Genomic DNA, 26,887 nt, shown 5'->3' with positions numbered 1-26,887 from the left:
AAGAGAAGCAGCATTTCCTCAAAAAGCAACATTTTCCTGTGTATTTGTTTGTGCAGAGATCAGTTCTGGCCACTTTAGTAGTATGCCATATGCATGCTATCTGCCCAAGCTTTTCTATGCAGAGTGAGCTCACAAGATTTTAATCATGCAATGCAACTCAAAGAGGAAAAAATTAATATATGTGCTATTGTAAATTTACTCCTAAAAAGCTTTTAGCTTGCTATCTCAAATCATGGTTTAATCCACGAGTATATGCAATTTATCAAAATGGTGACATATAAAGAAAAAGACAGTAGAAGCTTTGGGAGACATTTTATTAATGTATTCTTTTATTAGCAATGTACAATAGACATTTTAATTCTCTATGTATTCTGTCTCCTTGAAGTTTGGTAAATGCTTGTTCATATATAAAACTACACAATGCCTTTTTTGTAAGGACCAGAAATTGTGAAAATCTAAGTGCTACAGTATATTTTGTAGTGATTAAACATGTTGTCCAGAAGAGTTACCAGCCACTTCAGTGAGGAACTTCTAAAAATGTTTCTGATCAAGTTCAAATGCACCTGTTCATAAATAACGATTGGTTTGCTCATGTCCATTACACTGCTAAGTACAACTGTCTCCAATATAAAATACCGTTTCAATACATTTCTCCATATGGACAACTAGATAATCTAGTCATATTTACTTTTAACCAAGGCTAATACAAATTTACAATAAAGTAACTTCAGAACTTATTCAGAAAAATTATTTTTCAACCAGAAGCTTTACTTTGGACAAGGCAGAAGTATATTGCAAGTGACATTCTGCAGCAGAAGCTGGAGGCTTGAGAACAACTAAGGACTAAATATCAGCAATACAGACTTTTACAAGAACTCTGACCATTCTGAATGTTAACATTAAAGACCAGGTATTTCAGTTTGTGCGCCTGTCAAACAATCATAACCTCTGCACATAAAAAGATGAAAAATATCCCACAGAACACAGTATTTCAGAGAACATGTTATACATTGGCATGACACTTCTCAGATCAAATGGGCAACTGAAATTTAACATCCACCTGTGCTTGTTTTGCTAAGGTTACTATTTCAGAGAGTTTCACCACCTGAAAAAAAAAAAAAACCAAAAAATAAAAACTTAATTTCAAAACAATCCTAACCTGAGTGAGCTGGACCAATCTTTTTAAACAAAGTAGAATCAGAAAATCATTAGCAAGATCTTAAAAGGGCAAGGGGTGGGGGGGAATTGTTACTTAGTCCAAGTGCATCTTAATTGTTTTTAAATGAAAGATCAGTCAAGTCTTTTAGAAAACTTCTCACACAGTTACACAATGTCTGGTTCTCATTTACAACTAAATATCTTGATAAAATGTTAGTAGTTTTAAACTTCATGACACTTTTTTTCTTGGGAGGTGCTGGGGTACCCACTCACAAGAGGTTCTATATCTCCAGAAGCTATTTCTCCTCTGAATTTTTGTTGCAAGCACCTCTGGATCTTATTTTGATACCTTATGGAGCCTCAGCTTCTCTTGCATAACAACTCAGAACTGCTACGAATTATTTCCTGCTTTGAATCAAATGTTGTAACTGACTTTCGGAAAAAAAGATTCAGAACCGTAACTTCCCCTATGACACAAAATCCACCAGATGCCCTCTAATTTTTTGCAGATGAAAGTTTTTCATCTTCACTGTTATCTACACTAAATTTTCATCTTCAGTAAAATACTAGTTATCTAGAACTATTTACAGACATCTCTTGAATATTTAGGTAGAAAAAAATACTTTAACATAACAAGTTTATAAATGCTCAGTTCATTACTCTGATCTATCCTCATCCATTTGTTTATCTCATTCATAGTATCATCTTACATAAATCTGTTCAAGGACAACCTAATCTACCTAAGGACAACATACAAAAACAACTATAACCCATTCAAAGAGTGCTTCTACAGATACAGACAATTTAAGATTATAAAACTAATTTTAACTCCATTCGCATGGCTCCATGATTCAGCTGAGAACTTCAGATTCAGCAGCAGCTTTAAAAGATGCGTTACGTAGATGCAAGACAGCTTAAAGACCCACACATACTGCTAGGGAAGATTTCCATTGACCTAACCAATGCTTGATCAGCCTAGCAGGAGTTAATACTATTCCTGAGAACAGAGGGCCATAAAGTCAAGCTAAGCAAGTTCCTCCTCTAGGCAAGCCACAGCTGCTTCTACAGCTTCAACCCCAGGAAACAAAGCAAAAGAAAAAAACACCACCCAAACACAAACCACCTGTCTGAACATCTAATTACTTCATGAGGCAACAGGATAATCAACTATGCTTGGTTTTAATCATGCACACTGAAATACAGTGGTCTATCAAAGGAAGTGTTAAATTGAGGTAGTTCAAAAATGCAGTGTATTTTCTTCCAGTTAATAAAGCTAAGCTCTTAGTCATGCCCCTACCAAGCAGAGTGACTGATTCTGTCCTTTGCCTGGATTTTTTGGTGTTTTTTAACCTGCCTTTTGGTGGGGCATGGGGGTAGACAAACAAAAAAAGAAGTCCCAAACACAGAAATTTCTGGAGTATAATAGCTTCTGACTACATAGTTCTCCTTATAAAATATGCACTTACTCATTTATAAAACATTTGCTTCAGGCCCTGATAGTAACTGGCACTGTGATTTATCCTAAGCTACCTTTAGTTGAATGAACAGAGTTTCAACTCTTCAATATTCTGCAACAGGTGCTACGTTCTGAAAAGAATATTCAGAGCCAGCTATCTTACCATTTTTGCAGCTTCATCCAAGTCATCACACGCAAGGATTTTGAGGCCACTAGCTGTTATTAAAGCCTTGGCATCATCAACTCGTGTACCTTAAGAAACAGAGAAAATGCCGCTCTTATTGACCTACTACCAGAGTAATTCTCATATTTTCTAGGAAGCCTGTTCCAAAAGTAAATTAGCAAATAAATTTAAAGACAACAACTTTAGTAGTTATAAAAGCAAGAGATCTCTTTTTATTAACTTGCCAATCCTCACCAACTAAATTCAAGGTTTGCCTTACTTTTCCCCACGGCCTTCATCCTACAGGCAACTTGCTATGCAACACAAGCTCAAGAACATTTGTCAGTATGGACAGAAATATATTTAACATGTACTGAAGCACACTCACCTTGCAACCGAACCACAATTGGTATTTTTAGGTCCAAATCCTTTACTGCCATAACGATACCTTGTGCTATCACATCACATCGCATAATGCCACCAAATATATTTACCAGAATAGCCAGTACCTACAGAATCAACAATATTCTTGTTAAAAACAGCCAGAAGCACATCAAACAAAAGCACCACTCAGCCTTTCAGCGTAAGAAAAAAATCAAGCTCCATAAATGTAATAAGGGACTCTGTGAAATACAGTTCTAGAGAACACCAGTCACAGAGGTACAGTTCTATAAAGTCACATACAACAAAACAGTTACTTCAGGAAAACAGTACTGCAAAAATGCCTGTCCCAGGAAACTTGCACACTGTCCTTCAATTCAGCACAAGTTGCAGACAATTGCCATTTCTCCTACTCAGTGTGTATTCTGTGTAGCTACTTGGAAAGACACACACCCATCTTCTGTACAAAGCCAACAATGTATCTTATTTCAGAATATTCTGAACACGATGAATAGAGAGCTGTTTGAGTTTCTTCAAGCAAATCAAACAGACGAAACTTCAGTAATTTAATCACTTAATTTGTCAACTGTTTATCTTTCCTTTTACAACATTGCTCCGGCAAAGGTACCTCCCACACTAGTACGTCCACATACTGAAGAAGTCATGCTAAAGAACACAAAATTTTACAAAACTCATACACAAGACACTGTTTATACAGTTTACTTAAAAGCTAGCATGCTTAGAGGTAAGCTATCTGAAATATATTTTAATCAGGAGCACTACGCCTGAGGTTAAGGGGAAGTCTTTTCCTACTCAAGTGGTGGCAGGAGGGGTAAAAAGATCACAGTCAATAGTGAAACATGAAATAAAGTAGGAGCAAAAATAGGTAGACAGCCTTGGAGGGCAGAATAAACTTAAAAAGACAAAACATTAATGTGCAACTGGTTAATTAACAGTAGCTCAGTTTTCATTATCTTGCAATTAGACTAGCTCATCTGTGTGGCATCGTTCTTGCTCCTGCTACTAATGGGTAGCAGCAACTTAGGCTGGCACCCCAGCAGGCTGTTCCAAACAACCCCCAAACTGAGCCCATCATGCCAGTCAGAGTGCAGTCCATGACACCAGTGAGCTGTACCACTGTTTGAATTTCAGCACCAGGAATCCCAGCTACAGTCACTGTTTTTTGATAAAAGCATGTGCAGCTGAAGGAAGGCAAAAAAGGAAAGAATATATTAATAAGTCTGTTTGACACCTACCATCAGCAGAAAATTGGCATTGGAAAAGCCTGTCCCAGATCAACAACCCCTAGATTCTTCCTTGATTCGTCTTCTCTTCTCTCTGTAATTCAGGCGCTCTGTGCCTGTGTCCCTCACTTTTCACATTCTTTCGGCAAAGCAAGGGAAGACAGAAAGTCTTATGAGGAGCAGCTGAGGGAACTGGGGCTGTTTAGCCTGGAGAAAAGGAGGCTCAGGGAGACCTTATCCCTCTCTACAGCTGCCTGACAGGAGGGTGTAGGCAGGTGGGGTCGGTCTTTTCCCAAGTAACAAGTGACAGGACAACAAGAAATGGTCTCAAGGTGTGCCAGGGGAGGTTTAGACTGGAGATTAGGAAAAATATCTTTACTGAAAGAATCGTCAAGCATTGGAACAGGTGGTCCAGGGAAGTGGTGGAATCTTCATCCCCGGAAATTTTTTAAAAGACATGTAGATGTGGTCCTTACGGACAAGTGGTGGACTTGGCAGTCTTAGGTTAACAGTTGGACTTGATCTTAAAGGTCTTTTCCAACCTATATGATTCTATGATTATAACACATTCTTGGACTGTGGTAGACTCTGCATTTGTTAACAAAAATGTCTCCAAGATTTTTCTGAACTCCTCTGTAACATCACTCATCATTTGTTTCTGGCCCTCTCCAAAGATGAGCAAGTGGTGCATGAAATTCTGGTGCAAAAGCGGCATACCATTACCAGATCCTGCAAGTCACTCCCACCTTTTGCAGTTACATCTTCTTCATATTTTTTGTTCTTTAAAAAGTCCAAAACTCCCCATCAAGCTCCCACTAGGGTAAACAAACACCTCTACATAGACCATCAATCCGGTCCTTACGTTGTCATTCTAGCATGGTAAAGCTCCTCCTCTAGTTTCAACCAATTTGTTATTTTAATAATATTCAAACACTTCTGATAAACTTTGGCTAGCATGAAACATAAATCCTTTCCAAGCCCAAGGTTCTTTTACCTTACATTACATATAATGAGTACCTTAGAAACTTGGTTGTGCACAGCACAGTGAATATTCATTTCTACAACTCTATGCACAAAACACCCAGTCAAAAAAAAAACCAAAAAAAACCACCAAACACAAAACCCATCTGAACAGTGATTTCTGACTCAAAGATTTCTGGAAAGATGAAAACAAACAAATTCAAAGCTGTAACTAACTGGAGGATGCAAAACTGCCTACTCAGTACACAGCCAAAGAACCTATTTTTAAATAAGGAGGGAAAAAAATGAAACAGGTTTTCAGGCTACCTTCATTTGCACCAGGATTAAGCTAATATCTCCATTTTCTTCTCTTTTTAATTCTATGCTCATAAAAACACATTTTCTGAAGAACATGCACGAAGCACTGTCTTTCAAATCGCAGCACATTTTACCACTGTGTAGGACCTTGGTATGCCAACTCTTCCCTCACCTTTTTATCAGAGGTAATAAGCTTAAAGGCTTCTGTCACTTGCTGCACTGTAGCACCACCACCAACATCAAGGAAGTTTGCTGGAGTTCCGCCGTGAAGTTTAATTATATCCATTGTGGCCATAGCTAAGCCAGCACCATTGACTATGTAAGAATAAAGATAACATTTAGGAATTCAGTTTATAGATCCACTAGGCCATTTAAAATTCATTAAATTAAACATACCTAAGCAGCCTATGTTTCCATCCAATCCTATATAGTTGAGATCTGCTTTTGCAGCATCCCTGTCTCTTTGATCTTCTTGTGTCCAATCCTGCATATCAAAGATCTTCTTCTGACGATAGGCTGAATTACTGTCAAAGTTTATTTTAGCATCCATACACATCACTGAAAGAAAAAAAAATCATTTCATATTAGAATAATAGCTCAACTGCTACATGAATATGTGAGAAGTACGTTAAGTCAAACTTGGCAGCTATCTCAGGCAGTCCAAAGTTTTGCTGAAAAGACACACCTAGCACTGCATGTAAATACAAGATTCTCTCCAGTTTACCCACACAATGTTAAGTCCCTTTAACTGCACTAAAAGGGAAGATAATTGTATTTCTTGAGACACTCTAAGAACAAAGCAGCTTACAACGAGCTGTTTGATAAGTCTGGGCAAATTTTGCTTCAGTAATTAGCATAAAATTAATCTCTACAGAAGGGCTCTGGTTTGGGTTTTTTTAATCCCTCTTAGTTTTCTGCTTTTAGATTATATATATATAGTGTGTGCGTGCATGCATTTAAGCACAGAAACACACTGAAAAAATGTTCGAGTTGGAAGAAAAGGTGTCAGAAGAATACACACAAAAGTTTCACTTAGATATCACTGCTGACATCCAAACCCTAGAGTATTCTTTACCTCAGAACTAAGTTGCTGTCTGTACAAAGGTAAGGCTTCATTTCTACCCCTCGCTACAGATGATATAAAAATGACAAGGTACGGGAAACAGATGTGAGAGATTGCTCCATACTGTTCATTTAAGCAGTATCATTCAAAAATAATATTAATAAAAGAACAGTAACAGTAGAGTAACGGTAAGCTTTGACAAAGGAGCTACATTCACGCTTAAGTTTAACACTGTTGTACTTGAAATCAAGTACAAATATTCTCCACAGATGTATTCTTTGGTGAGAGGGCAACTGGCTGTGATTGAATATTAACTCACTATTCTGCAACTGGATATGCTAAAAACCTGATAACCATCAAGATATTACTTAAAGCACCTATAGTCTTTCAATACATCAAACATCAAACTCAATCAGTCATTCTGATGCCTGAGTAGCAAAGGCAGAATTCTAGAAGATGCTGCTCCTCTGGTTATCTTTTCAGTACCAACTCTGAATACACAAGATGGGTCAAGTTTCAACTCATGGATTCTGCAAAGACCCAGTTTCCAGAAATACCTTATCCTGGGTAGCCAAACACTCAAGAGTAGAAGATGTGTTCTTACTAAATAAATCGAAAAGTTTAAAAAGGAAGCTATTTAAAGTTAAGATCCTACTTAGCAATTAAGAGCAGGTATCTACTATGCCTAGATTCTCAAATTTATATGCTTTATTAAACTCTGTTTTCAACATACCACATTAACGCTAAGAATTCTTACTGTATACAGCTGAAGTTTTAGCAGTGTGAAGCAACTAAGATTTACAAAAAAATCAGGTTGTTACATGAAGAATATGAAGAAGAAACATTACCAACTCCTGATGCATCTTCAACCATAGGATTTATTTCTATCATAGTAGCATCATATTTCAGGAAGAGATTATATAATTTGACCATATTTTCAGCTGCTTCATCCACCAAATTAGGAGGAAATCCCATTTTTTGGGCAAGCTGAAAGTAAAAAATTGTTTATCTGTTAACTGATGTTCAGGGTTTGATTTATTTACAAATTAGGAATTTCACAGCTCAGCAATTATTTCAGCATCAACTGAATTTATAAACGCAGCACCTCCCCTGTCCTCCTAGGAAAAATGTAACTCTTCCATTTCAAACGATTGTTTTCAATATAAAACACCGCATTTATCCTAAAAATGAGCTAGTAAAAAGTCATTACCCCATGCCTTCACAAAGCTGTATAAAAGCTAGATAAAGCACTGCCATGCACAGTTGGAATTACATTGACTATCACCTGCAAATACTTAAATATCTAGTTCAAAACTATTTCAAAATGTCAAAAGGGTTTAAGACAACTCAGCGGGTTGAATACATGCACACTTAACAAAATTTAGAAACAACCCTCCCATCCTCAGTAATGTGTACTTTTCCACATTAACAATTACCCTAACAGCTTGCTCCTTTTTTATGCCTTCTACTATATCAATGGGTTCCTTAATTATCGCATCAGGATTCTCTGCAGCAACATCTTCAATATTAACACCACCCTGAGAACTGCCTATCAGCACAGGACCCTAGAACAAAAAGAAAAAAAAAAAGCATAAGTAATTTTAATACCACACAATTGAAACTTAGTTTTTCCCATAATATACCTCACAGAAGTAAAATCTTATTGTTAGTTGGAATTTTTTTTATTTGGGCATTTTACTTGTATGCTCCGAGGAGAACGTTACTATTTATTCAATAAATCTATATAAAACCTTATAGTAATACTTTCCAAATTTTAAGGTGTACCTTAGGTCCAATTTCTTTTAACAAGTAAAATTTTCCTTTGAATACACTGTAGCAACAGATCAATTAACACAGACATATTATTAAAATTTGATAGAAAGATTTAACTTAGCAGCCACATGCATTTTATTTTCTAGGTTGTCACCAGAAAAAGAACAGCCTTATCTCCCTTTCTTCTCCGCTCACCCTTACACAAACACACATCGAATGCCAGACACTCGTTTATTCATTCTGCCATGCTTCAACTCCAAGGACAAACCTAGATCTGCAGAACCTAGTGACAAATTACTGCATACTCCTGTTCAGTAGAATCACAACAACTACAGCCATCAGGGAAAGCAAGTCACAGAGTCCTGACAAAACATCACCCATTTATTCAATAAAAGAAATTAAGAAACCAGAATTGGTAACATTTGCTGCAGAGATTAAAAAAAAAAAAAAAAGCAGCTATCTCAACAAAAGCACCAGGGACTCACTACCATGGAACCTACAAATCTGTCTCCAAGGACTCGCTACCACGGAACCTAAAAATCTCTCTCCATAGGAACAGTCTTCCAGTTTACAGTAAAGACATACTCACTTGTATCGTCTCAACCTACCTTCCCTTATCACCACCTGGTGCATGGATCATGATAGCTGGTGTACTAAGGTAGCCTTTCATATCAACACAGGTCTTAAACATTAAACAGCCTTATAACTGTTGACGACTAATTACAGAAAGCATGACACCGGTTCAAAGAACACGCTTAACCACAGCACTTCCTTCCCACCACCATCCTTCCAAATGGAAACATAGATGGCAAATTATCCTATATCTAATAGCAAGGTTCAACACAATGAACGTTTCTGGATATTCATATCCTGAACAGTCAGAAAGCTAAAAACACATTAGAAAAATAAGTGAACCATTTTGCTTAAAATTTAAGTGGTCTTGCCCCCATTGGTGAGTAACATCCAAGACAGCAAGTTCCACTTTCAATTATTTTGCACACTTCCCCCCCTTAAAGGAAGAGGTTTGCAACAACATCAGAAACGCACACTGTATGCTGTTCAGCCTTCACACCGATGCGGCATTTCCTCACCATAAGCATCCTAGACAAGTTAAAGCAATTACAAGCACATCTAAAAACATGACTTAAAGTCAGCAGTAAAAGCAAAGCACATCCCTATCAAAAGACAATAATCCACACAGTTATGCTCCATATACACTAATAAGATTTATTTTATTTTTATTTTTTTACACAAGAGCAAGAGCAAGTCAGGAAAATATGTTTCCCTTCTTTATCTAATTTGCTTAAAGCAGCTACAGTAAATTCCATAAGGATGCTTTCTTATTGATACCACAATTTTAAGCATATAAAATCTAGCCATTTACAGTATTTTAATGCCACCTTGTGGTAAACCTGGGGTGCATACTGTAACACTTGGATCTTCCCTGCTCTATAATACAGTACAACAGAATGTAGATGCCCCAGTCACATAATTGTACTAAAACCCAAAACAACTGATACCTTCACATCAAAAAGAATGCTACAGAGGGAAGAGTAAGGAAAAAATACAGTATTTCACTCCTAATTTTGCAAGGGAAAAATAGAAGTGTAAGACTAGCTTACTCATTCCTCCACATAAAATTATTTCATACTCATGCCAGAGATACTCCTCTAATTACCAAGAACAGTGCCTCTGCAAACTCTTAAGCATCTGGACAGACCAAACTCAGGTTTTGTTGAGCTTCAGGAAAAAAGTTCCAAGATCTGCTTTACTCTGTTTCTGTTGAAATTATTTAGCAATTCACAGTCTGTGCTCCATAATAGAATACTACTCTGTCAGAAAACACACTGACACATTTAAGTAACTGGGTTTGAAACGTAGCCTAAAATCTATATATCCACACATACAGAATGTACAAACTGGAGACACTTTGGCTTTCAGCCTCCCAAAAGCTCTCAAGACAGATCTCTAGGCCTAAACTTTCTTACCAGTTCCTGCATAGTATTGGCATAAGAAAGCTACCAGCACTCTCAAAACTAAGGGACACACCTGTGCACCTCTAGGAACTGTCACACATTGGAGAAAAGGAATGTTTTATTTATCCAAGACCACTGGCTCTTCCGAAAGACTTTCACTTATCTTGTTCCTGACACTCTTAAATGGTGTGTACATGTACATGCACACACATAGCTGTATTTTTAAACTAAATTCTAGTATGAGCATCTGGTAGATAAGTGCAAACTAAAACCAAAATGAAAACAACTCCCTCATTCCACCCATCTCCCCTTCCGCCATATGACCCTGAACTTCAGTTGGGGCTATCAATACTCATTTGTTATTCCTTAAGCTGTAGCACTACATCTTTAAAGCATTTAAACACTAAGGCACTCATAGTCAGAGATACTAGGAAACAAAATTTAGCTCATGCATGTTTCTGATTTTCAAAGTTACCAGTACAGTAAACAGTTCTGTTGTTTTGGTTGGTTTTTTTTTTTTTTTTAATTCAGCTATAACAAGTTAATTAGTTTACTTCTATTTCTGATATTACTCACTTGAAAAGACCTTTCCATTGTTATTGCAAAATAGTATTCTCTCCTGGGATATCTGCGCTCACAGATAAATACTTGATTGCATATCCTGCCCTTTTCTCCTGTCTGCTTGGTAAACAACTTCTTTCCAATCATTTTGGAGGAGATATCTTTTGCTTCTTCTGGACTAGAATAAAAGAAGCTCAGAATGTAACAAAGAAACTGCTGGAAAAACAGAAGTAGCATAAAATAAAATCTTATCTCATTTTTGTTATTTTAAGGTTAATAATTAAAACACTGATTTTAAACTAAGCAATAAGTTAAAATCAGAATGTTTTTCCACTCAGATACTTAGAAATAACTTACGAAAAAACTATTTTCACTCCTCCTTTGAGGCCACCTTCAAATGTTCCTTTTCCTCTACCACCAGCTAAAACCTGTGCTTTAACCACAAGATCCTTTGAACCTAGAATGAAAGAAAACCCAAAATTTGTCATCTGCGACTACTAAAATGAATTGCTCCAGGCAGAATAATAAAGGCTGGTTTCATTTTATCCCTCCTCCTCTGCCCCCACCCACCCAACACCCACCCCCCAATTCAAAACACAAATATGTGAATACAAAACTGTAATGTAACTCACAGAGCTTATTCCAAGAGTCACAAACCATCCACAAAGCACAGCTTAGGCTGTTCTGTGAACAAACCTTGGTGAGTTAGCATCCGAAAGTGTTGACACTTTGAGTGTTTTGATTTTTAGCATGTGTTTGAATCACAAATGATTAAGCACCCAGTAAGAAATGGTATCTCAAAGACTATTAACAAGATGAAACTGAATATGTGACATACTATAATTAAATATTTTCCTCAATCAAGTACAAATACCCCATATGTGTAACCACTATCTTCTCAGCAATGATATGTAACTAAGGCACTTACCCAAGCCAACTTGCAGGTCCGCTACAGTTTCCATTCAACAGAGCACTGAGCATATGCTTGAGTGCTTTGCAGAAGTCAGAGACCTAAGCAAATCCACTATTTTTCCCACAGTACGCAGAGTAAGCCCTTTAGTTGGCTTTAACTGTTTAAAAATCTTTTACAAAATATTCTTCCAGGTAGGGGAGAATGTGCATTTGGGTTTAAAAAGTAAAGTACGAAAATATAATCAAAATCAACTGCAATATTCTGAAGTGTCATTAAAAGAGAAAAAGCAAAGAGAAAAGTTAAAGTCATTTAAGGTGATAAAGGAAGAAAAACAAAGCCCTGAGTTGTTATTCAAGTTCAATTACACTGAACACACTGCAGAGAACAAATGGACTGCAAGATGTTAAGAGCTGCCCCATTCACATTTGTGTGGCACATCCCATCTTTTCTCATGCTACCATTAGCTGAGCTACTCTGGTCTTTCTGAGCAAAGAAAGAAGTTGCTGTTCTCTTAGATGTGAAAAGGCAACCATGGAAAAGCCTAAGAAAAATTACAGTACTCAAGAAAAACTAGCTGCTATGCATACTGAAAAAGATTATGGAAGAAACAAAAAAGTTGTGTTGATTCCTTTTTTGACCTGTATCCTGCCTGGTCAGATAAAATTAACTTGCATAACATCACAAGCTAGGGTGGCTATAAGCAAAGGGAATGCTCAAGTTACTACTCCCAACTAGCTGCTTGTAGATTTTACTTCTTGACTGTCTACTAACAACAGATCTCTGAAATCACAACTGATATGAAATTCTTTGGCACAAGAAGCATGAAGGTTATAAAATTCAATATATTTTGATTTACTATAGTCTATTATCTAATTCAGTTCCTGAAGATAACTTTTTTATAGCTATTAAGTGCTAGCGAACAAGTAAGTTAACATGCTTTATAGAAGCCACACAAAACAAGACTTAAGTTTTATGCAATTACTTTAAGTACAAAGCTTGCTTTAGATAACACTAAGCCTCAGGTATGATTAAGATTATAAATAGTAGCTTCATGGAGAAATGAAGCCACATACTCAAACATGCAAGCTTAAAAATAAAATTCCATCAATTTGAATACAATTTACTTTGTACATACATACAACCACAAAATTTGGAGGAGCGTGACTTCTTGGTATTAGCATAAAAGATAGGAAAATACTTTCTTTTCTGTGAAGAGATTAAAAAAAAACCAAACAACCAAACCAAAAAAGAAACCCACGTAAACAAAACACCACACACACTCCCTTGCTCACAGAGGATCCCACCCGGGCTCCTTTACAAGGATCTGGACTCAAATATTTAAGATTTAAAATACAACAGCATTATTTTACTATTTTGAGCTTTCCACATAAGTTTTATATTTGACAGATTCAGAACTGATATACTTAGTAATAAAGACTAAAAGATTTAACTTGCAGTCCACTAGGAAGTTCAGAAAAGAGGGTCCTATTTCTTTCCTACACTAAGTCCAGAAGGCAAAAGCTGCTTCTGTAGAGAAGCTTTCAGGAAAGCCATAAAGTTCACCCACTGGCACCTTCTTTGTAGTGCTCCTCCTAGCACTAAAGACCAGAATCTGAACAAGTCAGAATCTGATGCCGACTAAAGCTCTAGTACAATCTCAGCTGGAACATTACATTTAGCTTTGGACGTGATGATAAATGTAATTTTCAATGGGAAAGACTGGTTACTTATGATGATCACTGAAATGAAGAGCTTCTCTTACAAGAGCTTGGTACTACTTTAAATCTATCAAAGGAGAATGATGCAAGAACATGATTATGGTCTTTAGCCACCATACCTGGTGAGGGACATAGCAAGAACACACAACTACACGTGCATCGTATATTCAGTTTCCTGCTCTACACCAGCCAAAACCAAAAGCCACCTATCAAGGGAAGTCAATTTTAGAAAGGATGCTGGGGAGAAATGAGGGATATGAACTGCAGAAAACAGCCAAGCTAACAATCTCCCTGAATAGCATGCTATTTTGTGATGACCATGAGAGACAGAATATTGGGCTAGATGAAACACTGCCCTGATCACATAGGATATTTCTCAAGAATGTAATTGCATGATCACACTTTGGCAACATATAAAAACACCCGGAAGAAAAGTGTGTGAGAAACAACTTTAAACTTCCTGCAGTCAGTTTTGGCTATAACAAAGTTGTCATGGACTATCCCTTATGCAACAGAGTGCAACAATCATGGCATTAAAAGAGCAGGACAAACGATTTGCAATTTATTTTCCTACAGCACTGCAAGCTAACTAGCTGCTTGACTGCATAAACACAAAACACTTCAAGGGTTATTTGACCAGCTATGTTTACAAGCAATTAAGCTGCACAGATGTACCTGAAACAAACATGTCCTGAGAAAACCTTAACTCATGCAGAAAATTTATTGTTCAATAAACCCTTTTTCCTACAGCTCTCATTTAAAGTGACCCTAAAATCAGAGGATAGAAATGTTTGGTCACACACCTCACCTGCAGTGTTACAGCTGCAGCACTATCACACAACCTGACACAGCAGAGACAGTAACCCAAGAAAAAATTTGGAAACCAGCAGATAACATAGTTTTCTACTGGGTGTCAACAGTTGTGCCCTTCTGGTGTACTCACACTGCTTTGAAATACTGCTAGGTTTTTGTTTCAATGAGCAGGTATCCACGTACAAAGTTAGACAGCTTATACCAGTCAACACTACACCACAGCAACAGTCCTGTCCTGCCTCCTGTTCCCTGTTTTTCACTCCAGTCTTCTTTCTTGTGCCAGCATAAACATTTGTACAATCATGCCTTGAAGCATATCAGAAAAGTGACTCCACTGAAGGCAAAAACCTTTTGCAAGCCCGTGCACCGTGTGACAAGCACACACACAGGGATACTGAAGTGAGCAGGACAGAAAGCAGGAAATCTTTCAGCAGCCATAAAGCCCTAACAGGGCACTGGAACAAAATAACAAACATTTAGGACAGCTCTCATGTCTCAGGCAAGCAAGCCACAGACCAATGCACAAAACTCAGAACAAGTATTTGTTAAGGCCTGCACTTCCATATTAATGGCAGTTAGCACTAAAAGCAAAACAGCCTGAAAACAATCAGAACACATGTAGAAAATTAAGAGCAGATACCAATGAAAACAGGTGCCTGAAATCAGCAGAACACTGAGTTAGTATCTATCTGTTCAGGACAAGAAAAATTATACAATACTAACACCTTCAACAATGGTTTATTAACTAGACAGCAGAAGAGTCATTCAGTCAGGAAACAGCCCAATCTTTATTTCTAGAAAAACTGATACTTATTCATTGGAACAAACAATTTTTGATTCCATAACTTAAGCTTTCAAACTGGGAGAAAGGTCTCTTTCTGCTTGCATGCACGCATTGGTCTACATCAAATACAACCTTATGATAAGCTTATTAAAAGGCAAGAAGGCTTTTTGTTCTGTTCTATCTTGGAAGTTTTCTGTACAAGTAGGTAGTCTGATGACTAGGGGCAGACAAACTTTATTAAAATGTTCTGTTTTACAAGTTTCCATTCCAACTTTTGTCAAATCATTTCAATTGCCAATTCTCTACTCAGTATTGACTGTAGTAGCACTACTGCTTTCCACATACTAAAAACACCTTCTCGGTAACTATGCAAGCCTAATGTGTTCTGACAAAACAGACAACAATAAAAAGCAGTGATAGGTTAGTTACACAAGTGCCAATCAAGTTCTTAACTACCTTAACTACTTAACTGCAAACTTACCCTGGGAGAGAGACAGAGATGCATAACTTTTGCCTCAGTTACTCTGTATTTACAAGATTTTAATACCAGGAAGAACATCTCACCATTTATAAGGGAAACCATTTTTTTTTCTTGTTGCACAGATATAATAAAAACTCTTAAGTTTAAACAAAATAGTTGTCTTTACTGGAATTAGGGAGGGAAAAGATGGGCTTGTAACTAACAGCATATTATCAACAGAAGTCTCAACATAAAGAGTATGCCGACTCTGCCAATACTTGAGAGTATACCATCTGCTTTTTGTTAATAAGTATAGTTATTTAGAATTTAACTTCAAAATTACATTTTTTTCGGCATTTGAAACTGTTAGAAGAATCACTGCGTGCAAATCAGAAGTATGACTACTGAAATAATCACGTGCCAGGAATCTGCATACTTTCACTGAAAAGACCATGACAGTCAGGATGCTGATAAGAAAATAGCAAACAAGATGTTTCACTACTACAAATACTTCCTGACATTGATCAGCTGCATCAAGTTTTTCATCAACTCACAACAGAGATTTCGTTTTGGCAATAGCTTAAGTTAAGCGATTAAAATACAGTGGTCAGAATGTGAATGTGCTGGTTAGACGAATTATTTAATTAGTGAATTATCATCAACAGTATGCTTTGATATTAGAACTTCAGAGGAGTGAAGTCCTAGAGAAGAAAGCAAAGGTTGAAGAAAAATGTAAGCTTCAGATGCCAAAAAAGAAGCGTTCACCAGAATTCAAGTCAGCATTTGGTTTCTAGACTACTACTGCTGGTTATCTAGAGATTTTGACCAGGTAAGCAGGAACATAATCAGAAAAAGAACTACTTAACACTGACCACTACAGCAGTTGTGTTTGTTTTTTTTAAACACCTGGGAGATTTCTGCACAAGGTTGCCACCTTAGATCATCATCCATGTCCTACCTACAGCATCTGAGCAAACACTGGAGCTTCAGACTCTACAGATAACCTAAAAGACATCACTCAACATAGTCAAGCAGGTAATTTACAGAGAAAACTGATAATGGCAAAACAGCCACAAAGTATTAGGAACAAAAAAGCTAGATGGGAGCTTTCAGTGTGACACAGAACAAAGGAAAAAAAGACTTAATCAGACTACCGAGGAAGGCGTGGCATACACTAAGGAGAAAACCACCCCAAACTTTTCTGCCTGAAACACCTATTCTTTTGAAGAGCTACTGAAGAAAAAGCTAGTACTTTACCTAAGAAAATCACTGCACACATTGTACTAAACTTTGGTTTCTGACTAAATCAAGCATAAGATCTATCAATCTATTTATAAATCTATCCAGGTTTATATATTTTACTTTTCTTAACAGATACAGGTTGTATGTTTGAGCAGTAGGCAGAAAAATGAAACAGTAACATTGAAAAGAACTTAAAAGGTCTGAAGAGATACATCTATTAATCACGAAACTGTCTGCAGGAATACAGCCAATCCAATTACTTGAGTCATACCATAGAAAGCATATCAAAAAAGATCATTCCTTATAAACCACAATGATAAGGAAATAGACTAAATCTTTTAAACTTCTTAAACCACAGACTCCATTGCTTTCAGTCTTCTTGCAAGAACTCTGGTGTAAAAAGGTAAAATGTTACACCCTCAGATTCTCAATAGTTCCTATTCCGTACAGCTTTTTATTTTACCAAAATTTGACTGTCTGCCACGAGCGTAAAGCTGTGGGATGCACTGTATTAAAATCCTACAGAACTACGGGAGCAGAAGAGCTGCTTCAAGATATTAAACATTTCAGAAGTCTTACCTCTCAAATAATCATGAATGGAAATATATGCTATGAAAGAAAAGCAGACTTTTCTACAGACACACAGTATGTCACTCCCTTCCACACAACTAACAGAAGGAAGTGTCAGGAAGCTTCGAAACTGCAGTTACAGCAATACATACACTTTCATAGGTGCTGTCTCAACAAACAGCAATACTATACATTTCAAAGAGTGTATTCTGCTAAGCTATCTGCTATCATATTGATGAAGCATCTGTTCTTCAAGAAACAGTCTTTAGGTTCATTAGTCATGTTCTTGATAACAAATATCAACCTCTCAATCAGCACCAGTCACAGTGCTAACTGGAATGTACACATAGGCTAAGAGTAAACCATAAACTTAGAGGCAACCAAGAGATCCTGCTGCCTCTTACCAATGCTGTGAAACAGAATTACTCAGCTCACTTGTTCAAAGTTTAAGTGAAATGCTCACGTAAAATATGAAAAGCCACAGATTGCAAAGCCCACAAATATCTGAAAAGACTTTTTTTTTTTTAAATCAGTGAAGTCTTTAAAGACTTCATCAGATGCAAGTCTTCTCAGCTCCGAGTAGCAAAAGTGAGAACTAGAGGTCTTGAATGGAGGCAGTGAACTACTGGAGGAAAAGCAAGCAAGCAGTGACACTTACATGAGGTCTAAACATACTCCCAGGGACTAAATCACTGTAGGAGTTATGTTAAAAGCATAATAGTTTCATGAACCAGTATGTAGTAACAATTTACTTGAAATGAGATGGAGGGTTCTTTATAGGGAAAAGTTGCTTGTGATGAGAATAGTCATGGGGATTTATTACTTAACAGGCAGACAAACATGAAAAGAAAAAGCTATAGGCAAACCGATGTTGTAATAATTACAACAGCCAACTTCCCATGGCACAACAGAAGAGACTTTAAAAAGCAGAAGCAAAACAATAATCACTTGCAGAATCCAGCCTGAACAGAAATCTGAGTTGAAAACAGCACTTTAAGAAATCTGATAGCTGCAGCAGAAATCACATTTAAAAAAAAAAATTCAGTTTTTTTTTTCCTTAAGAGTCCAGATAAATGTAATAGGGAAGAAAACAATGCAAGCTCAAATACTGTACTTCACATGGGGTAAACAATATGCGCTTTTTGTAACACTTCAGCCTTTAAAAGAAAAAGTACTTAGTACAAGAAAGACTGGGGGAAGGGGAAGCAACCTTTCTAGCTTCCAGACCTCATCTAACTTTAGACCTCAAGATAAGCATAACTACAAACGAAATTCTAACAAATTTCATTATTTTGTTATTTAAAGAATATTTAGTGCACTGTTCTAAACAGGCTCCATGACAAACTGCAACATTCATATGCCTCACCTTGATTTTACCACACACTAGTTACCTAGCAGTGATAACAATCCTCAGTATGGTTAAGCTTTGGCTTTGTTCATATAACAGGGTTACACTGATTTAGCTACAGCCACAGCTAAATTATGATAATCTCTGTTAATGAGAAGGTTGTATTTGTTATACATTGAGATAAAAAGTTACCCATTCCTAAATGAAATTAGGTATTTGCAAAAGGAAAGAATTCCAATGCCAAACTCAAGTTTACAGAGAGCAGGTTTCTGACTAAAGGTTATCAGGAGTATGTGAATCAGCACTAGGGAGACAGAGCAAGCAGTATTTCCAACTATCTCTGTAGCGGTTTAGACAAACATTTGAAAAACCAGTTTAACACATAAAAGGAAGCAAAGGATAAACTGGTATCTACTGGCAGCAGCTCTTACACAACAAAAATAAACAATGAACAGGTGGACAAAAAAAGTGAGACCTTTTTCATTCTGCTAGAGATTTGGCTTGTTTGGTTTGGATTGAAGTACATACTAAATGAAAACTATAGAGGAGAAACTGCTACAATAACAAAAAAATCCAAAACACTGGAGCAAAGGATAATATGCCACCATTCAGAATGAGTTCTGAACAACGTTCGAGCAATGTCTCAAGAACTCAAGCTCCTTTAGTGCATTCTCCTTTTGAGATGAGAAAGGGAAGACTTCTGAAGTACCAAAGAAAGCCACAGCATCAGATGCACACCAGCTTCAACAGAGTACATGTCTGACAGCCAGAAGCCCCAAATTCTTTTATTCTAGCTTACTAAAGGTTGCTGACTCACACATTTCACAACTTCATTTTTCTGACCCCCGAGAAATTGCACAGGGTTACATGGTCCAAATAAAAGGCATACGTATGACAGCTATATAAACTGCTATAAACCAGCAGACATACCTACTTTGCTATAGGACTCCCCTCTGAGCAAAGTGTTTAAGCACCAGGCAAAGGAGATTGGTTGCTTTTTCATCAACAAGCCAGGAATTTAGCATATAACTACAAGGCAAAGTTCCCCCCTCCTGCATTTGTATCTTCTGTTCTATATGAAATCTTTGACTACAGAAGCTTTACCTGCCACCAACACTGAAGCTGTTCATACAAGATTTCCTCTAACCTTGCTTTCGAGCAAAAAGAAATCCAGAATATGCGCAGAGTAGAGTCTATTACTCATCTCAAAGAAGTTCAGGTAGTTGTATTAGTCTGGGCTAATACAATTTATACCTGTCCCTTTCCTTCTAACCCAGACTCACAAGTTACAGGAAAAGTATCTGCAATATCTGGGATACAGGGATGACGATGCTTGAAATATACCTTCACATCCAGTGGGGAAGGGCTTGATCCTATGTTAAAGGAATTTCAAGGACACAGTTTAGTTTCACAAACAAGTCTCAACACACAACCAAGAGTGTCTTTAAAATTAGGTCACTTCACTGATTTCACCGCGTGCTTGTGCACTGGGTAACCTTAAGCATTAGAAAACTTCACATTGAGAAAAAGTAAACACTCAAATCTGCAAGAAAGTTGCATCACAGGAAAGGCTCTCTTAAAGAGCAGGTATGTTCAGAACACCAATAAATGTCTTACCAGGAAAGACAGAACAAGTAGTTACACCTTGTATCAATCCCATGCTTATATTGTATATGTTTTCTTTAATATTATACCTATTTCTTTTGCTATTTTGTAAGCTTCGTCTGGTGTCCTGGCAACCAGTCCGTGTGGAACAGAAATGCCAGCCTCCTGCAACAGTCCCATACTCATGTATTCATGTAGTGACAGCCTCCTCTGCTGCTGTTTTTGCACCTGGAATCCATGATTATTGAGTATTCCTGGACTTCCACCAAGTACCTGAAGGAAAAGAACAGAAAATAAAAAGAACAAAGAACGTGACTGTGATGTGAAAAAATACCTTCTCTGTTTAGGTTAAAAAAAAAAAAAGCCTACCTATTAAACAAATACAGTTTAGTGTACCAATCCAAACACTGAACACATAATCCTACACTTGTGCATTACCTTTCCACATTAGTTACTCGTGTCAGGTCTAGAATGGGGTTTTGTGAGGTTTTATTGGGGCAGCAGGAAATTGCTGGTGAAGCTGCTAGCACTGACAAGGGCTGGCAGGGTTAAAACACCCTTGAGTATTTGGTTAGCATTTAAGTACTTTAAGGAATGTATCTGTAGGGAAAAGAACCTTGAGGACATTTGGAAGCACAAGAGACAGAGAAAAGCTCACAGAATAGGTTTCTTCAAAAGTTTTGGTAGATTGCCTCTGTCTATCAAACTAAAAAACTAAGACCTGGGGAGGAGGGGTAGCAGAGTTAGACCACCTTCACTGGCTGTACCTGGTGAATTTAATTTGCTACAGAACAGACTACTTAGTCTTCATATGACTATCATGAAACAGAAGAAAACTAGCTATGACTTGTTTCAAACATCTACACTGAATCAGAGGGTTGCCAAATGTGCAAAATAACATTTCAAATGCCAAGTAAAATATAACATGCCTAATATCCGATACAAGAAGTTCCAGTGTGGAATGAGTCTTAATTTCACCTGCCGAACTGACATACAGAACTCCACAAATTTCTGATATGTATTTTGTATAAAGAGAAAAACTGATTTTGATTATAAAACACCAGTAGTACTACTACAGGAGTAATGACTTTTTAAAAAGAACATATACTCATGGACTTTAAGACAAGACAGACTTCCAAAGGGTACCTTGTAAAGTAACTGTATTTCATAACAAGAAAACTATTAACATACGTAAAAAATATTTGCTGCAGTTTTCACATTTCATGATATAGGAACAAGACCTTAATTTTATACACATACGGAACAGCAAACCTACTGAATTCAGCCAATCCATGAACATAAACTAGCACTGAGAAATTCAAAGCAAAAAGACTACAAACCAAACTTAGATACAGGCAAAACTCTGCATTTATTTTTACTTTTTCAGCATGTACCATGGGCACAAGTACCACAAAAATCAGTCTGCATCTGGAAGTTTCACACAGACAGGATTTTTAAGGTTTTGTTTCATTTAAAATCAAGTCAGAACGCAGATGACACAAGAGCTTTACCAGGGCACTTCAAGCTAACTGAGAGAACCTATTTAACCTCCAAGGGATTCCTTCTGCAAGCAGGAGGCCCCCCTCCTTGGCATGAAACCCCAGCGAGCCGCGCTGACGGCTGCGGCTCCTGGCACCCTGACGGCCGGGCCCGGCAGGGTAACACGAGAGGGGGACGGCGGCGACCGCGACCTTCCCCCGGGCGTGGAAGGAGAGGCAAGGCGCACGGAGGGCCTGCACCTCCAGGCTCCCCGGCTCTGCTGCCTGTACCGCTTTCCGGGGGGTCTGCAACCGAAAACAAGCCCGCACGCCGAAAAGGCGTTCAGGGAAAACAGGAGCGGAGGCTGGGAGATGAGCTGACCGGCACGGCCCGACCCCCCGTACGAGTGAGGTGACGGCGGAGATGGGAGCGCTGGGATTTCCAAGCAAGTCAGGGGAGGGGGGTGTGAAAAGGAAGGAAAAGAGGACCACGCCGGGAAGACAAGCAAGAGCAGCAGCGGGGCGGGGGGGGGGGGGCGGGGGGCGGAAACTGTACACCACAGGCGAGCACCCGGCTGCCCGCCCCGCCGCCGCGACAGGGCAGGGCAGGACGGCGGCGGGCCGGCAGGGGACAGCCGCTCCTCCGCCGCCGCTTCGCAAGGAGCGACCCCGACGCCAGCCGGCACGGCACGGCCCTGCCCGCTCCGGCCCGCCCCGCTCCGCTCCCGAGCTGCCGCTACCTTCGCCGTGGCGGTGCCCAGCGCGGCGCGGATGCCGTTGCCCCTCAGCCCGGCCGACGCTCGGCTGCAGATCATGGAGGCCGCCATGGCTGAGCCCCTTCGCCCTCCGCCGCCCCTCCCAGCGCGCAGGCGCCGCCACCGAGCCGGGGCGGGCGGGGCAGAGGGGACGGGGCGGGGCAGGAAGCGCTCGCGCGACTCCTCTCCCTCAGCGACTGGCGCCCGCGGGACGGGGGGAGGGGCGGCTCTATGGTCTCCCAGGGCCCCGCCCAACGCGCCCATCGGCGGCGCTGGAGCTGACCGCCTTCCCAGCCTCTCGGTTTTCAACTATTTTGTTCTAAATAAAACAACGTTTGTTTTCTGCAGGGACCCTAAAAATGGCCGTAACCCACTCGCTGCCGTCCCACACAGGCCGGCCTCGGCTGGCGCCGTGTGCGTCAGGCACGAGGAGCAGGCCCCAGCTCCCTCCCGCCGCCCCCCTCAGCCCAGTGCTGCTTCAAAATGGAAAAATTGCGAATATCTTTACTGTGAGGAATTTTTTTTTTTTTTCGTATTTCGGGGTGTCTCCGTGCAACAACTCAAACATGTCCGTTATCAAACTGAAGACCCTGTATTTCTAGGCACCCGTTTTGCAGCCCCCCTTCACCGCCCCCAAGCAGGCTCCCCCCGCCATGACAGGAGAGCCCTTGGGCCTCACAGCCCAGAACTGCGCCTCCGCCTTTGTGCTTTAGTACCTGTGCATTTACCGTGGTGGCCTTGCATCACGTCACTAACGAACCAGGGGACAGACATCTCTGCAGAAACCAGTGAACGGGCCTTGTGACTCACAAGCAGGTGAAGCTTTTTCCTTTCAAAGGAGACAGTAATTAGGAAAAGATTAGTGGCCTGGGAAAACAGAACGGGAAATGTCCTCTACCCATAATGAGGAAAAATGCAGTTATTTCCACATACCATGAACATCACAGCTAGATCTGATTTGAAGGAAAGCCATGCTAGAGCTGTTACCCTCCTGAGTTTTGTAACAAATTACTGCATAATTAATAACCAGATAAGCTGCATTTTTTGTGTTCTGAAACGGAAAGTGCACTTACAGCTATGATACTGCATAGCTTCTCCTTGGGTGAATATTGCAAAAGAGAGAGTAACTAGCCATGGTTCAGTTATTTTGCTTCTGGTCCTCTGCTGTCCTAGTGTTATTGTCACCTGTGAGCACTGCAGCGAGCTCAGCAGTGCACTTCCCTCTGCACCTCTTACATCCAGACATGCAATGCAGGAGTACATGTCACCGAACCTGTAAGCAGCTGCAAAATTTTGATAGTCCATCCAAATTTTTCCACCACAGGTGACAGAAAGGCTTCCTTCTGCCAATGGGAAAGAAAACAAAAAAAGGCACTTACACTTTGTGCTCTTCCTCTCCTACGCATGCACACTGGCTCTGCGCTACTCACCCTGCCTGCAGCTCTGTCCCAGGACAGTACTTGTACACACTTACACAAACTTCAGGAAATGCTACTGTAACTCTTGAGAGACTCTCCAAAATGACCTCCCCCCTGGAAAGGGGCAAAAAAGGGCATGCAACAAAGTTTACAAAGACGATGTAAGGAAGCTTGGCAGAACTTAGAACCTTAAGCTTAAAAGCCCTAAGCTACTATTCAGAAACAAGTACTGGCTGCGAGTCAGGAAGGAACTTACATCCTGACTCAGTTGCTCACTACTGCAAGAAAGATGGACAAATCTCTCTGAGCTTATAATTCATCCTTGCCGTGGCAAAGAGCTGTAAGACATTCAGAGTACAACTACTATTGTATTTTCTTCTCACTACACATGACTTCTCCTTCCCGTTTGAAGATGCAGGTTTTTACCTTATACATCAAAAGAAGAAATGTTACATATACAAGACATATTACAAATGGCCTTGCAATATTGGCAGCTGCTGCCATTGTCTCTAGTCTGATACACAGCTATACGGAGAGCTTTAATTGTTTGGATGTTGCGTTCTCCCATTTCCTTCTCGGCTGTGAGAATTCATCCAGCTGTGATGCGCTGTAAAAACGCACGGATTTCTGTCTGTCTGATCACCAGTGCCACCATCTGGCTCAGACTGTCAGTACAGTCGGCAGTTAATGCAACACAAACCTGAAAAAACATCAGTTCTTGGAAATGACACATTCACCTGTTTTTGCTTTCTTAGAGAAAAAGGAAAAGACAACAATCTCAGCTAAACCCAGGCAAATTCCTAGTGGGCCCGGTTAAACTAACTCAGGTTTGCATACTCTCAGCCTAGCTCAATCCCTGACCTACACTAGGGGAGACTGCAAGGAAAGGGGAATGCGCCGTAGCATTCTGATAGATATCCAGATATTTTGCTTAATCTCCAGAAAATTCTAGATACAGGTTCCTTCCTATTCGAAGTTTAAAACAGTGAGATTTCTTGCTGAAGTCAGAGTAAGCTTTTTAACAAGGATCAAGGCCCTCTCTGAAGCTGTACTTAAAGCTATAAAGAAGGAGGAAAAAGGTACATTGCAAATGAGGTAGAAGGAGCAAAGATGTTTTAACAGACAGATAGCTGTTTGAGGCCAAATAAAGCATCCCAGAAGGCTCAAGCATTGTAAAATAGATATGAATTTGCTTTATTACATAGTTACCACATCTACCTAGTGACAATGGTACAACCCAATTTGTTTCCCAGCCCTTGTAAGCTCCACTGGTTGCTGTTTAAGTCGAAAAACATTAGGACAGAGAGTCTTGCCAAGAAGGACATCTGAGCAGAGAAAGCCAAAGCCTCTGCCAAGGTCATGAGTTTAGAGGGCAGAAAAAATTCAAGAAAAAAAGAAGAGATTTAGCAGGTGCTTAAAAAGCATCCCAGTACCTGTGAGGAAAACTTCACTGAGCTTTCTAGAACACTTTTAGTTGAAGACAGGAGGGAGGAGCTCACTGTTTCAGTATGGTAGGTGAGTAAACCGGTTCAACTGCTGGACCAGCCAAGGTCAGAGCAAAGAATCTGACTTGAAGCAAAGTAAGAATAATCCTTCAGTGGTGTCTACATTGCTTTACATAGCATGTCTTGCAGCCAGTGAATTCTCTCTGCATTGCTTGTCTGCAGAAGTACCATTGTGATTAACTCTGGACAAACTGCAGGCTGCTAAGCAAACACTCCGGAGCACCTAATAACATGAAACTATTCACTGCACCCATTTTCAATATGAGCAGGTTATTCCATCTGTCCTGATGACTGTCATACAGAAAAGGCAATCCAGGGTCCTTGCCTGAAGGTGCTCCAGTGTCCCTCCTTCAAGGACTCTGACATCTTCACCTGTCCTTGCAACAGGCATTTAATGTACACGCTGCCAGGTCTGGATGGCTGCAGTTTTCTGCAGGGGACAGTACGAACATTAAGCACCAGCTCACCATCTCTTTTAATACAAGAAGTGGGAAACACGAGGGAAGGCTGGCAGGTGAAAGGTCCAACGTACACAAAAGGATTTTGTTTGCAAAAGTCATTTTTCACATAGCTAAGCTGTGGAGCACCTTGCCATAGATGCTGCAAATGGTGGAAGTTTACATGGGCTCAAGAGGAGTCTTGGTAGGTTTAAAAAAGAAGAGAAATGAGAAGAGGGTTAGTAAATACACAGAAGCCACCTCTGCCTTGAGAAGTCACTGAGCCACAGATGGCTGTAGAAGAGTAGTTGAAAGCCCTGCCATGATTTCTTGCTGATTATATTCCAGACATCCACTCTGGATCACCAAGTACTGATTTTTGTCCTGAGCTAATGGATACTTTTATATTCTTCTGTCTCGGTCTGTGCTGGGATTGAACACACCCAGAAGTTTCATAGAAGCTGGAGCATAATACATCTTTGGCAGCCTATGAATTGCCCAAGGTCACATAAAATATTAATGGCAGAGCTACAAATAAAACAGAAATGTCTCACCACCTACACTCATTCTGATGACTCAGTCTTGTCTGTACACAGCAGAGCAAAGAAATAATTAACAAGCAATGAAGACAGTAGAACTCTCAACACAGTACAGCTCAAATTTGTCCTACTGCTCTTGCATATGCTCACCATTATTCTCTATGAAGTGTTGTGAAGACAGTGACCACTTTTGGGCTGACAGCACATCCTGATGACAAACAGTACTCTTAATGGAACCAGATATGAATG

General features: G+C 39.4%; 1 protein-coding gene across 2 annotated transcripts; it reads right to left on the bottom strand.

Moving 5' to 3' along the window:
* Positions 1 to 300: 300 nt before the first annotated feature.
* On the bottom strand, positions 301 to 26,887 carry SUCLA2 (succinate-CoA ligase ADP-forming subunit beta). Of its 2 annotated transcripts, XM_055701231.1 has the most exons (12): positions 26,789 to 26,887; positions 23,456 to 23,568; positions 20,596 to 20,779; positions 11,411 to 11,510; positions 11,069 to 11,231; positions 8,180 to 8,308; positions 7,592 to 7,730; positions 6,077 to 6,238; positions 5,853 to 5,995; positions 3,166 to 3,286; positions 2,778 to 2,866; positions 301 to 1,105 (listed from the first exon to the last, which is right to left on the bottom strand). In XM_055701231.1, the coding sequence occupies exons 3-12, from the start codon at positions 20,690 to 20,692 to the stop codon at positions 1,031 to 1,033; spliced, it is 1,218 nt and encodes a 405-aa protein (XP_055557206.1). In that variant the 5' UTR covers positions 20,693 to 20,779; positions 23,456 to 23,568; positions 26,789 to 26,887; the 3' UTR covers positions 301 to 1,030. The 2 variants fall into 2 exon arrangements, with proteins under 2 accessions (XP_055557206.1, XP_055557205.1); XM_055701230.1 differs by lacking the exons at positions 23,456 to 23,568; positions 26,789 to 26,887 and adding an exon at positions 22,725 to 22,880.

The sequence above is a fragment of the Falco cherrug genome, chromosome 2 (assembly GCF_023634085.1).
Source record: "Falco cherrug isolate bFalChe1 chromosome 2, bFalChe1.pri, whole genome shotgun sequence".
Taxonomy (NCBI): Eukaryota; Metazoa; Chordata; class Aves; order Falconiformes; family Falconidae; genus Falco; species Falco cherrug.
The sequence above is the reverse complement of the archived record's forward strand: the minus strand, read 5'-3'. Positions and strand labels throughout refer to the sequence as shown.

Coding starts and splice junctions, on each gene's coding strand:
- SUCLA2 (XM_055701230.1), bottom strand. CDS start 22,811: ATGGCGGCCTCCATGATCTGCAGCCGAGCGTCGGCCGGGCTGAGGGGC. Junction 11,511..20,595: donor CAAAATAGCAAAAGAAATAG/GTATAATATTAA, acceptor CTTTCATTCTAG/GTTCAAAGGATCTTGTGGTT. Junction 7,731..8,179: donor AAAAGGAGCAAGCTGTTAGG/GTAATTGTTAAT, acceptor TTTTACTTTCAG/CTTGCCCAAAAAATGGGATT.